Source organism: Mastacembelus armatus, chromosome 1 (assembly GCF_900324485.2).
Source record: "Mastacembelus armatus chromosome 1, fMasArm1.2, whole genome shotgun sequence".
Classification (NCBI taxonomy): Eukaryota; Metazoa; Chordata; class Actinopteri; order Synbranchiformes; family Mastacembelidae; genus Mastacembelus; species Mastacembelus armatus.
In genome coordinates this window covers 966,941-981,481 of record NC_046633.1, presented here as the reverse complement: position 1 = coordinate 981,481, position 14,541 = coordinate 966,941, and the positions used below count along the sequence as shown (strand labels likewise).

The following is a 14,541-nucleotide window of genomic DNA, read 5'->3' as shown; positions in this document are numbered from 1 at the left end:
GCCAAGTATAAAGACCTTGTCCTGAGAAAACTCCATAACGAAATGGCCCATGTTGGCACGGAAAGGGTCCTTAACCTCGCCAGAGAGAGATTCTATTGGCCTTTTATGGCCAGAGAGATCGAAGACCATATCACTAAGAAATGTCCATGCATAAAGTCTAAGAAGCCAGTTACTCATGTTCGTGCTCCAATGGGTAGTATTACATCAAACTCGCCACTAGAATTGGTGTGTATCGATTATTTACATCTAGAGACCAGCCGTGGTGGCTATGAATATATCCTGGTGGTCGTTGACCATTTTACAAGATTCGCTCAAGCTTATCCAACAAAGAATAAAAGTGGGAAGACGGCAGCTGAGCGCATCTTTAATGATTTCGTCCTCCGCTTTGGATACCCATCAAAGTTACACCACGACCAAGGCCGTGAATTTGAGAATGAGCTCTTTTGTACACTTCAACAGCTGTCCGGTATTCGTCACTCAAGAACATCACCCTACCATCCCCAGGGAAACCCTGCGGAACGGTTTAATCGGACGATACTACAGATGTTAAGAACATTGTCAGAGAAAGAAAAGGAACGATGGAAAGACCAAATCCCACAAGTTGTACATGCGTACAACTGTACTCGGCACGAGTCGACAGGCTTTTCACCCTTCTTTCTTCTTTATGGCCGTCATCCTCGCCTTCCCGTTGATTTACTGTTTGGGTTGGTTGAAGACACAGGGCCTGACTCGCCAAAGGGGTATGCAAAGAAGTGGGCAAAACAGATGTCTGAAGCTTATCAAATTGCCAATGAGAATAGCAAACAGGCCAGTGCCAAAGGCAAAGTGCTTTACGACAAGAAAGCAAGAGGAGTGGTACTACAGCCTGGCGATAGGGTCTTAGTCAGGAACCTCAGTGAGCGTGGTGGACCAGGAAAACTACGGTCGTACTGGGAGAAATCCATTTACATTGTTAAAGAACAGTTCGCGGATAACCCAGTGTATGTAGTGTACCCTGAGTCTGGGGACAAGAATAAGACAAGAACATTACACCGCAATCTACTGTTATTAGCGAATGACCTTCCAGTTGAAGCTCCTCCATGCCATGCCACTCCTGGAAAGAGAACCCACAGAAGTAAACGCCAGACTCGACGTACCAACATCACAGAACGTACAGACCTGCAGGAAGAATCAGATTCAGACTTAGATTCTGATGATGACTCAGAGGGCCATCATTATTGGCTGAGGGTACCAGCAGAAAGGATACAGGAGGTACCCGCTGTAGCTCCTCAACAACGACCTGCCATCACTATGAGTCTTCCAACTCCAGTCCCTGCACAGGAAGAAGAGAACGTTAGGATAAACTACTTACCTGAAGTAGACCTGATGCCTGAAAGAAACGCAGAGATAGAGGAACCCGGACAGGATGAAGACCAGTCTGCTGTTGCTGGACCTGAGGAACAAGATGGATATGACGGGGCCCCAGAGCCCATTCAGGAGGAACAGCCTCTAGCAAACACGGTGCCAGACAACCAGACAGAGGTCAGGAGGTCAAGTCGGGACCGACGACCTAGGCAGATCCTTACATACGAGAATCTTGGTCAGCCTACACTGACAACACAACCCACAGTTAATATGGCAAACACACATTTACAATCACCTGCTCACACTGTACCCCATACCACCCAACCCCTGCACTCACTTATCCCCTATCTCACGCTAACATATACACTGAACCCTTACTCTACCCTTTACCCCCCATTTACATACATGCCCTACACCGTAACATCACCACCATACATATTACCAGTTCTGGTTGGCTGTTAGAAAGAGAAAAGAGAATTTTAGTTAAGAAAAGTTGAGCAGAAAATGGTGGGACCCATTTCTTTTTGTCGGGGAGTGTGTGACGACCACAAAAGTGTTGTACTTGTGTATTGTGTATTTGTGTAAGAATATTCACAATTACTGTTTTTTATTTGAACACAAGTTATTGTATTTTATTTTGGAAGCAAAGTATCCCAAGGGTTTGCATTTCAATGTGGTTTTCCTTCAAAGTGAATCGTGTAGTGTTTTCTCCATGCCAACAGGGGGCAGGGTCGGGTGACGGGTTAGCTGCGTGAATTGTGAATTATTCTCATCACTGCAGAGAGCTCGAACCTGACACGCTGTCTCCTCGTTTCTCTCCTGTGTTACAGGTGGGTAACTGTACAAAAACACCTCAGGACTAGGATTTAGCAATACTGAAATGTGTTTGAGATAAGAATAGACTGTTTTAGTGAAGCCATTGTCATTAGAGCCTGTTTTTGATTTTGTTTGTAACGAGTTTGAAACGAGAGGGCAAAGCCTGGCAAGGGAACTGTCTTCCGACAACGTACACATGACGTTAGAGAGCAAGTCAGCTCAACACACACACTTTCCCATGTGCATATGAACACAAAGATATTTTATGAGCTTGCAATGTTAACGGGCAACGGTTAGCTCACTGTGTGTTAGCTCCCCACCATCTTTTGGAAATGTTTTGTTACGCAATGAGTTTAGACAAAAATGGTAATAGTTGAAATGAGATTTGAAGCTACATGTGGAGTACTTAATGGTTCTGAGCATGATTTGCAGTACTGGATTAACGTGATATTGATAAAACATCGTGAATGGAAGTTTCTAAGTATCTTTAAACAAAGCTGGTGAATATTACCATTGTCTTTATATTTCATTTTGACAGATAGAGTAAAATACAGGCACGAAGAGTAAGTGAACATGCATTTGGTGATTAGAGATTTATTTTATTATGGATTTTGTATGGACATGTACACTGCAATTCATTGAAATGTTAAAAGGACATTGAATATGTAATACGTGAAACATAAAATGACTCTTAACAATAGAGATGCATTCGCTGGAGAACAGTCTTAAATAAATCACTGCAGAGAGCTCGAACCTGACACGCTGTCTCCTCGTTTCTCTCCTGTGTTACAGGAGTCAATCTGTTCACCACGGTGCCGTTGCCACGGTACCCGTTACACTGACATGTCACAGCAGCTGTCAGCTCCCTGATCATACGTCCTACGTCTGGTACAGGAATGAGCAGAAGGCTGAAGGAGAAAAAAGATATTTCCACCTACAAACAGTTGATCCTGCAGACAGATATTACTGTGCCATAAAAGGACCAGAAGGTTTCCCTTCTTCTCCAGTGTGTAAGTTTATGCCCCTTTGATTCTTCTAAACATTTGCTGAATATCTTGACCAGGTAGTTTAGAATAAGTTAAATCAATAATGCAAATTTATTCTGTGATGTGTGATTTCAGTTAACTGGTGTGTAAATACATTTAATATAAATCTAATTTCAAATCAATAAATCTCTTATTTTCTTTATTGGTGTTTTGTTTCTGTGAACAAATAAATCAGATGTGTTACCACAGCATTCTCATTTTTTACATGTATGTTTATATCTGCTCCAGATGGTCCAAAGCTTCTGTCAGTGTCAGTGAGTCCCTCTGCTGAGATAGTGGAGGGCAGTTCAGTGACTCTGACCTGTAGCAGTGATGCTAACTCAGCAGCTAATTACACCTGGTACAAGAGGAACCACACACTGCTCAGTAAAGAACCACAGCTTCTCTTCAGCTCCATCCAGTCCTCTGACTCTGGAGAGTATTACTGTACAGCTGAGAATGATCTGGGGACGTCAACCAAAAACATGTTGATTGATGTGAAATGTGAGTGAACCACAGGCTATAATTTATGTGTGGAGTGATTCAGTCTGTCACATGCTTTGCTTTGGAAGCTGCACTCTAGTAATTTTAACATGGACTTTTTGTTCCTCATGATGAGGAACCAGTCGTATAATGTCTTCTGTGTATATGAAGGGAGATCACCACAGTCTGAAACCTTAATGATGCTGTCAGGGTCACATTTAGACCCAGAAGTTATTCAACCTGTTTTCCATCTGGGGTGCTGGGATGTCTAAGGAAGATGCATTATGGGAAATGTAGGATCAGTGGTTTTAGGGAGTGGATGTCAGGATTTCTGCTTCATCTGTGATTATTCTTAGCTGTTTCTTAAGAGTCTGCCCAACTTTAGAGAAATTCAGTAAATATTGAAGCATTGTCTCTTTAATGAAGAAACATTTTACCTGCCTTCTTCAGATTCATAGCTGCTGCTGTTGTTCACTCATGGGGAGTTCACTTACCAAAGGTTTTGTCATTGATCTTTACCAATCAGACTCTTTTCTACCTTTAGAAAACCTTTGGTAAGTGAACTCCCCATGAGCCTGTAGTTCACTGAGCAGGTCCATTAGATTTGTACAATTCACTGTCATACATTCACCAGACCACCTTCAACTTTCTACATCCTACTTTATACATGTTGTACAGTCATAATGAGCCACAGTAGTAATGTACTACACACTTCAAATAATCTATATTCATATTAACAGACCCCCCAAGGCTTCTGTCAGTGTCAGTGAGTCCCTCTGCTGAGATAGTGGAGGGCAGTTCAGTGACTCTGACCTGTAGCAGTGATGCTAACCCAGCAGCTAAATACACCTGGTACAAGGAGAACCAAAAACTGATTCATGGACCAGAAGGGACTTATCAGTTCACCTCCATCAGCTCTGAGGACAGAGGAACATATTACTGTAGGTCTGAGAATCAGCTTGGACAGATCAACTCTGAATCTTTATTCATAGATGTGAAATGTAAGTGAGATATTATTTTGACATTATATTATTATGCAAACGTCCTTCCTCCACATAGTTTTCATTTGTTAATGGTACTGTATTACCGGGCACTTATTCTTTAATTATTCACCAGATGCTCCAAAGCTTCTGTCAGTGTCAGTGAGTCCCTCTGCTGAGATAGTGGAGGGCAGTTCAGTGACTCTGACCTGTAGCAGTGATGCTAACCCAGCAGCTAAATACACCTGGTACAAGGAGAATCAAGAGTCACCAAAAGCTTCAGGACAGACCTTCACCATCACTGACATCAGACCTGAACACAGTGGGAAATATTACTGTGAAGCCCAGAACACAAGAGGACGTCATAACACCACCTCACATCTGACTGTTGTGGCAGGTTGTCTCTATTTACAGATTCACAGCTGTTATTTCTCATGTTATTTTGCACTTTACATGGAGCCCACCCAACTCAGGGTTTAGGATTAGGATTGTTTTTACATTGTGAGACATTTGACAATCCCCCTCCCTCCTCAAACTCAAACTTTACAATAGAAAATCCACACATTCAATAATTCCAGTAAATTTCCAGTGTTTCATCTTGATAATTGTTTTCTAGATCCATGGAAACTTCCAGTAGCACTGACTGTCCCTGCTGTTTTTCTGGCCTTCATGCTCCTTCCTGCCTGGCTGTGGATTAGGTCAGCAGTTCATTTTCTCTGTAATTATATTTACCGTACTCTGCCTATGGACAAGATGATCAATTCCATGTCATGAGTTCAGTGTTTCATCAGTTTATTTGTGCTTTTATTGTCCTGTCAGAAGACGGAGGTCATTGGATCAACAGCGTGAGGCTGAGGGGGGGCCAGACAACAGTGCACAGGTGAGGAAGGAGAGTTCAGGTGCACCAGTACGAACAAAAACCTGCTGGTGAGACGTCAGAGTCACTGGTCACCTGAAAACTCCTCTGACAGACGTGTAATGTGCAGACTGTTTAGTGCAGACCCACATTAACCACATCCTCTGATCATTAGCACATCTCTGCTCTCATCCTTCCCTGTGTGCTCTCTTAAAGCTGGAAGGTAACGTGCAGCCTTTCAGACATGTCATGGAAATACTGTGGAAAAATCCTCTGAAGCAAAGACTGAATGTACTAATGTTCATTTATAAAGGAACAGGATTTATTTACAGGCAGAAGAAGAGTGAAGCTGGACTCTGACCAGGTTTAGCTGAAGGTGTAAAGGACAGTTGGACAGTTTTTCAAGTCTGATTGAAAACGATAACCAGGTGCCCACATTAAGACTGAAACATGTGTTTATGAAGCCATTCGCAGCCCTTCTCATTCTGTGTGAAAATGGATTCAAAGGTTTGTCTAATGTGCAGCTCTCGTCTAACTGGGACGACCAAAGCCTCATATTAGCCTCAGCTGGACTTTGGAACACATTTTGGTACAAACCAACTTTCATTTAAAAAGCATCTGGATGGAGTTTTTCCTGCTCAGTGAACAGGAGGAGTCATCTCAGAAAGTAAAACACTACAGTTTCATATCTGCACCTGAAAAATTTCCTTCCTTTTCCTTGAACAAATGAAACCGATGCTCCTGGTACAGGGTTAACTGGTTAAACTGGAGAACATGCAGCAACCCCTGCTGGTGAACTGTGGCCACTGCAACAACCTTACATCCCTGACATAAAGCAACACTCCACCTTTTACCTGCAAATGGTCATGTCATGCTACAGTGCAGTGAAAGTCTTACTGATTTCCCAGAGTTACTCATGAGTTCTGTTTATCCAGAGTCTCAAACTCATGGAAAATGTCACAGTCTTCTCTGTTTGCTCTGCAGGTGGATCAACTTCACTACCCCAGCGTCCAACTCACCAGGAACCAGGAAGACAACATCTACTCCAACGTCGGCCCAGATCAACTTCACTACCCCAGCGTCCAACTCACCAGGAACCAGGAAGACCACATCTACTCCAACGTCGGCCCAGATCAACTTCACTACCCCAGCGTCCAATTCACCAGGAACCAGGAAGACCACATCTACTCCAACGTCGGCCCAGATCAACTTCACTACCCCAGCGTCCAACTCACCAGGAACCAGGAAGACCACATCTACTCCAACGTCGGCCCAGATCAACTTCACTACCCCAGCGTCCAACTCACCAGGAACCAGGAAGACCACATCTACGCCAACGTCGGCCCAGATCAACTTCACTACCCCAGCGTCCAATTCACCAGGAACCAGGAAGACCACATCTACTCCAACGTCGGCCCAGATCAACTTCACTACCCCAGCGTCCAACTCACCAGGAACCAGGAAGACCACATCTACTCCAACGTCGGCCCAGATCAACTTCACTACCCCAGCGTCCAACTCACCAGGAACCAGGAAGACCACATCTACTCCAACGTCGGCCCAGATCAACTTCACTACCCCAGCGTCCAATTCACCAGGAACCAGGAAGACCACATCTACGCCAACGTCAGCCCAGCTCAGCACCAAGCAGACAAGCAGTAGTGTGTAGTTTCCAGTACTGTCCTCAGCAGAGCCGGTTCCTGAGAAAACTGATCCTTATAAATTAGACCAAACATCAGCCTCTTCATCTCAGCTAATTTTCACACTGCTTTTTACAATTTAATGAGCATAACTGATTTTAGGTCCCATCTTTATCAACCATTTTTTGAGTTTATTTTTACTGTGATGTCGTCACAGCTCATTATTGACTTTCTGTATTGCTGTTGTATTTTCTCTTTAGCTGAGTTTGTGTATTTACCTACTTTTACTGCCTTAAACAGCTCACCCTCAGATGTTTGCTCTGGTCCACCTTAAACCTCAGTCCTTCAGTGACTGTAAGCCTTGAGGTGATCAGCAGAGACCAGGTGCTCAGAGAGGTAACCACACCTGGTCTCAAACCCTCCCAGACCATCTGTGTCCTGGGGAGAATTCAGGTCACGGTTAGTGAGGTCACCTGTTAAACTGACCTTGGCTCTCCTGGCTACAAATGTTAATGATATCAAATTAAGGAAATCTACAGAATGATGAGGGTTTTCTAAAATACTCTGCACCTTTAAAGTTTGTCCACTTTATGAATCTATTGGAATAAAACCATCACTTCATCAGCTTCTTTTCATTAGATTGTATTTTAGCTCACAGATGTTTTCTGTTTTGTTTTTGTGTGAAAATGTATTAATATAAGGAATCCAAACATATTCCAGGGGCATTGTAGTTAAACTGAAAGTTCCCACAGTGCAAATCATTACATTTTAGGGTTTAGTGGTGCTAGTTGGTCTCCAGCAACTTGTGCAAGGAAATGCAGTTCCACCTTAAAAGATGAGAACAAACGTGTGTATATTATTTGTAACCTCGGTTCATGATGCACGTGCTATAAAAAGCCTTCTCTACCTACTGGCTGCAGAGCTGAACTCAATAAACCCAGGAGGGAGGAGGAATCTGCCTCTCCAGCTCCTGGAGAAGTGATGCTGACGTGGGGAGAGAATCAGGCTCCATATGCCGGTTTAATCCAGTCCAGGTGGTCCTGTCTATTCCTATTAGAGGAGGCTGCAGCTATCAGGCCAACGCTGAATCAGAAACGAAAGCCCAGCAGAATGATCTTTAGCTTATGCAGAGATTGTGGGTAATTTACCCTGTAGACCTAACTGGCATACAGCGCTGCATTTCTGTGCATGCATGTTGGTCTGTGGTTGGACTGAGCGAGCGGCTGGTCAGGAGGATCAGAGATCTGATGAGACAAACAGCACCTGATCCTTATTAGCCCTCCAGCCTGTCCTCTATTTGTACATCAACTGATAAAGAGCAGATGTTGTTGGACACGTGCGTCAAAGAAACTGTCAAATGCTGGTGATGCTGATCTTCCCCATGTCTGACCCACATCACTGAGATTGGATTTTCATCAGTGACATGTTTCTTGTAATAAATAAAACAATCTGAAATACAGTTTTTTAGAAGCCTTAATCAATTGAAATCAATCAATCAATGATCTACAAACTAACAGTCAAGCACTAACAATGATGAAGATCCACCTGCTGCTGAGACCAAACCTGGGTCTGATACCACAAAGAATATTCAGTTTTCACGGTGCAGTTTCCTCAGAAAGACAAGAAAAAGTGAAGGAGCAGACAAAGGTCTAAGTGATTCTGGATGCTGAGTCTTTTTCCTGAGGCACAAACTTGCATTTCTCTCATCCATCTGGCTCCTCCTCTCAGCAGACTGACCCTAACCCTGTTTGTCTACAAAGCATCTGAAAACCTGATCTGGTGCCGTTCACTTGAAGTCACAGCTCTGCTCTCCCATCAGACAGTTGATCTTCCTCCACCAGGTCTCCGAGAGGCTCTTGATCTTTTCGGGCGTCTTCCTCCTCAGGGTCAGCCTCTGCCGTCTGCTGGATGCTGGCCAAGATGGCCGAATCGAAAGCATCCTTCAGGTTCTTCTGGGTCAGCGCCGAGCACTCTGCAAAACTCACCGCCCCAAGCTCCTGGGCGAGCCGCCAGCCCTCCTCGGTGCCCACCGGTCGCTCCTGGTTCTGTGCCAGGTGGATCAGCACCTGGACGTCCTCCCTCAGGTCCAGCTGAGTGCCGACCAGGACAATGGGGGCACCAGGGCAGTGCTGACGCACCTCGGGGGCCCACCTGTTGATCAGGTTGAGGAAGGAGCAGGGGCGGACCACGCTGTAGCAGAGGAGGAAGACGTCGGCGTTCTTGTAGCAGAGCGGGCGGAGGCGCTCCAGCTCGTCCTTCATGAAACAGAGAAAAGATCAAGTTCTAGTGTATTTGGACTTTCGGTGGTAAATGAACCCACATTTGGTGATATTTCATTATTTTTGGTTGTGGGGTACAAAGAAACATCTGGGTCTGGATCCACACACAGGGCTTGTTACTAGGATCATGTCAGTGTTGTGGTGTTTATTTCATTTTGGGGATGAGCAGGTATTGTCTTATCAGTGACTGTGTATCTGAGCATCCAGCATTAATCACATTCATGCTGTTTTCTTTTGATAGTACGGAGACAACAGGTCTATCTGAAATGAGCCCTCAAAGAGAAAGAGCTTTTCACAAACTAAAGGCTTATTATAAGAATCAGTCTCACTCCAGGTAGTTTACAGTTTTCATGAACTGTCAAAGATTTACTGATTTTCTATATTCACAAATACAAAATTAAAAAAAAAAAAAGATGTATCAAGAGTTTGATACATCTGAAACTTCTATTTCAGCTCCAGGTGATAAACTGGTCCAGTTTTGACGAGACTAACCACAGAAGGTTTTGATGCAGACCCTTACTGGACCTGCAATTCCAGTATTAAAACTTGACAAGTTCCTGAGGACCATTTTAGGCTTCTCCAATGAGAAGCAGACTTCAGACTTCTGTACTTTTTAAAATCATGTCTTAAGTTTGAGTCTCCCAAATTTCTCTAAAGTCCTCTTGTAACTCTGGTGGGATCTGACTAAATCTACTTTGTGCCCAAAGAATAGTCCCTATGAAACCTGTGAACTAACAAGGACATATGGGCAAAGACATGTAGGTGAATCTACTGGATCGACTTCAACAGTGTCTGTTTGGAGAAACTATGGAAAATAAGAAATTTGTGCAGAACCAGGAAAGAGGGTGATGGAGCTCAGGGCAGTCTCATCTCACTGCTGCCTGCAGGGGGCGGTGTTTAGCTGTGGGGTAACTGGACACATGGGGGCGCAGGGAAATTTACTCTGAAGGGGCTTAAGGAGATTTCAGTCCAGGGCTGAAGGGGACTACCAAACACAGTAAGGGCGCCAATTGCAGGACTACTTAATGTCAAACAATTAGACAGTGGTGAGGTGTGCTGTAAGGGTGACAGAGGAGTTCAAGGTGGAGGTGGGACTGCACCAAGGATCAGCTTTGAGCCCCTTCTTGTTTGCTGTGGTGATGGACAGGCTGACAGATGAGGTTAGACAGGAATCTCCGTGGACCATGATGTTCGCAGATGACATTGTCATCTGTAGTGAGAGCAGGGAGCAGGTGGAGGAAAATCTAGAGAGGTGAAGGTTTGCTCTGGAAAGGAGAGGAATGAAGGTTAGCCACAGTAAAACAGAGTACATGTGTGTAAATGAGAGGGACTCAAGTAGAACGGTGAGGTTACAGGGAGTAGAGGTGAAGAAGGTGGAGGATTTTAAGTACCTAGGGTCAACAGTCCAGAGCAATGCAGAGTGTGGAAAAGAAGTGAAGAGACGTGTGCAAGCAGGTTGGAACGGGTGGAGGAAAGTGTCAGGTGTGATGTGTGACAAAAGAGTGTCAGCAAGAATGAAAGGAAAGGTGGACAAGACAGTGGTGAGACCAGCAATGTTGTCTGGTTTAGAGACAGTGGCACTGAGACAAAGACAGGAGGCAGAGCTGGAGGTAGCAGAGCTGAAGATGTTGAGGTCATGTTAGATGTTTTGGAGAAAAAGCCAGGGAAGCCAGATTGAGATGGTTTGGACATGTTCAGAGGAGGGACAGTGAATACATTGGTAAAAGGGATGCTGAGGTTAGAGCTGCCAGGAAGGAGGCCTAGAGGAAGACCAAAGAGGAGGTTCTTGGATGTAGTGAAGGAGGACATGAGGATAGTTGGTGTGGGTGAGGAGGATACAGAGGATAGGGTTAAATGGAGGCAGATGATTCACTGAGGCGACCCCTGAAGGGAGCAGCCCAAAGGAGAAGAAGAAGAAATGAACATCTTCCTTTGCATTGACTGGATGTTACTGAGCAAACACTTTGTGTATGGACTTCTCTGTGCCTGTGCTCACTTTAACTCTGAAATAATCTTTAGATTTTATCACAGCAATAAACAATTTGTGTAAAACAGCAGAAACATCCAGAATGAATGGACCAAAGCTGAAACAGCCTGAAGTAACAAACTTTCCTGTGATCACCTGATAAATGTCTATATTCTACATCAGCTGTGGTTCTATTGAGGCCTGATGATTAACTTCAGATAATGAAGGACTTTGAACCTTGTACAAGTTACTTTTCCCCCAGATCATATTGGTGCTATGATACAATTTGTCTGATTAACTGAAGTTACTAATTTGATGATGTTTGCTGATGTGCTCTGTGTTACAGTGGTGCAGGCTCAGGATGGCTGGGGAGTGACTTACACTGCTACTGACATCTGTGCCATAAAAGGATCAACAGTGAACATACGCTGCACCTACACATACCCATCTAATGTTAGAGTTCAGGAAACATTCTGGTTTACTAAAGGGACTAACACAGACCCAGAGGATCTGATGACTCAGTCAGAGTATTCAGGTCGTGTTCAGTATCAGTGTGAAGATAAAACCTGCGCTCTGACAATCAGAGACCTGAGAGAGACAGACTCAGCTGAGTACAAGTTCAGGTTCATCACAAACCAACCAAGAGGAAAATATACTGGTTCACCTGGAGTCACTTTGACTGTCACAGGTAACATCTTCATTCACAGACTTACTGTTTAATATCTTGTAAAAACTGGAATCTATTTTTTGTGTTTTTATAATAATAATTTATATTTTTCTTCCTGTCACATGTCCAGCTCTGCAGGTGCAGGTGACCAGAGTAACAGTCCTCCAGTCTTATACTGAGGCAGAGCTGAAGTGTCTCAGCAGTGACAGTCCAGCTGGTGGTCTCACATACGTTTGGTTTCAAAATGGACAGAAAGTCCCAGATGTTGAATCAGCCTCTTATAAAGGCCGGTTTGGTCCTGGAGACAACATCTCATGTGCTTTAAAAGAACACGAGGCTTGTCCTTCTCCTCCAGTGTGTGAGTTTCTGTCTCTGTATGTGGAACCAGACTAACATGACAGCAACACTTTTCAATATGAGTGGATCTGCAGTGAAGCTGCCACTAAACATTTTGTGTTGAGTTTGTATATTTGGTCAGTTGTTGCACTAAAGGAATCAGTCCTCATGTTTTCTTATTGATTTGATCTGCTCCAGATGGTCCAAGGCTTCTGTCAGTGTCAGTGAGTCCCTCTGCTGAGATAGTGGAGGGCAGTTCACTGACTCTGACCTGTAGCAGTGATGCTAACCCAGCAGCTAAATACACCTGGTACAAGAAACATGGAAATCCAAGTCTTCAACCAGCCAGTAAACAGTTTAACTTCAGCTCCATCCAGTCCTCTGACTCTGGAGAGTATTACTGTACAGCTGAGAATGATCTGGGAAGGAGAACATCTGGATCCATCTTTATTCATGTGACATGTGAGTCAAATAGCTTCTTTAGAAAGCAACATACAGCTAATAATACATTATACAGTCAAATATTCATATTTAATGTTGTAAAAACCAGGAACCAGTTTTGCTGATCACACCTGTTTCTTCTGCTGTGCCTGCTGCCAGTCACAAAACCACTTCTAAAGTTTTCACTAACAGACTGAGGCTTGACACTGATTAACAGACAGTATCAGCTGACAAATGATTGATCAGTCTAATGTAGATCTCCTGTCTGTTGGGGTCCAGTTCCAGGTCAGTCACTAAGAATCATGAATCTCATCAGGTTGACTCTGGTGGTCCTGATGCTGATTCCTCTGCTTGTCTTGAGTCTGTGGACGAGGTAAAACCAAAAATCCATCAGTCCCATCACTGCTCTTTTATTTCCTTTTTCAGACGTCCTTTAGTCTTAAAGTCATGAATTCCAGTTTGTTGACTTTCACATTTGTTGTTGTTGGATTCAATCCAGGAAGAAGAAAACTTTGTGTTTCAAAGCTGAACTGAAGGAACCTGTAGAGATGACAGAGGTGACAGGCTCTATTGACAACATGTCCACAACAATATGGTTCAAAGAAATCAGTCTGTAAATGCACTGGGACACATTTTCTTATTGATCTGAGGTCATGAAGTGAATTTCAATTTCCAGTCCCATGAGCTGAGTAGGAACCAGTAATGTCTTTGTCCTTTACACAATCTCAGCTCATCATTTTGATTGAAATGTTGTTAAATACATGTTCAGGTTCATGAATGAGGCTCCATCTTTTCATCTCTCTCCATCAGTTTGACTCTGGGCATGATTATCCGAACATCTCAGCCTTGACGCCCGTCGCTGCAGCTCAGACAGACGACTCAGAGGAGCAGGAAGACCTGGTGTGAAGTCCAGACTGGTTAGAGCCTCATGTACGGTCATACAAATAGACTGGTTGTGTAAATAGAGATATTTGAGCATTGACTTAGTTAGAGTGCAGTGCTGGGGGGAGTCCTGACCTTTGACAGTGTTATTGTGGCATGTGTTAGAATAAAACAGTTTAAAACTGGGTGGTCTCAAACCACCGTGGGGGTAAAACAGCCTCAGAGTCTGCAGGCAGGGCACTTGAGGGGCTTATTGGCAAAATGTAATCTTTTAAAGATTTGACTTTCTTTACATCTTCCAAAATAAAGAAATACGTCAGTGAAGGTGTTTGTGGAGTCTGTGGTTTTGTGGCTGGTTTTGGACTCATGGGAAGAGCAAAGCTTTTCATAATTGTGCTGTCAGGTGTTTCCTGAGTATTTAGAAGGTTGGTATTTCCAGGTAGTGGAACAGGTTCATTTTTCTGATTGACAGACAAAACAAACTAATATTGAAATGATATACAACAGAGTGGGCCTCAGATAATGGTTATGTGTAATATGTGTTTGAGATTTGGGTTTAAATGTGAGTCCTTTAATTTGTAGAAACTGATATTTTCTCTGTCAGAGAGAAGATGTTATAAATATAAATATGACAGGACAACAAATATGTGGAGAAAAGCAAAGGTGCAAACTTATTGTGAACTCAAAATGATGGATTTGTATTGGATGACAGAAAAGCCAAAGATTGTATCAACATCAACAAATACAATACCTTTACATTGGAAATCTGCTTTTGTTTTGCCCCTATTGAAGGGTGGTGACCCCACCAACATGAACAACTACAGGC

At 43.6% G+C, this 14,541-nt stretch overlaps 1 protein-coding gene and 1 pseudogene across 1 annotated transcript in view; one reads left to right on the top strand and one right to left on the bottom strand.

Annotated features, from left to right (window-relative positions):
- Nucleotides 1-7,856, top strand: part of LOC113127667 (B-cell receptor CD22-like) — a 45,299-nt gene extending 37,443 nt beyond the window's left edge. Inside the window, exons 8-11 of the mRNA XM_026302343.1 lie at nt 4,785-5,045; nt 5,265-5,346; nt 5,468-5,528; nt 6,489-7,856. Coding sequence (XP_026158128.1) covers nt 4,785-5,045; nt 5,265-5,346; nt 5,468-5,528; nt 6,489-7,166 — 1,082 coding nt within the window. The 3' untranslated portion in view covers nt 7,167-7,856. The remainder of the gene's footprint in view (nt 1-4,784; nt 5,046-5,264; nt 5,347-5,467; nt 5,529-6,488) is intronic.
- Nucleotides 7,857-8,930: 1,074 nt separating this feature from the next.
- On the bottom strand, nt 8,931-9,484 carry LOC113127675 (rho-related GTP-binding protein RhoU-like; annotated as a pseudogene).
- Nucleotides 9,485-14,541: the final 5,057 nt, after the last annotated feature.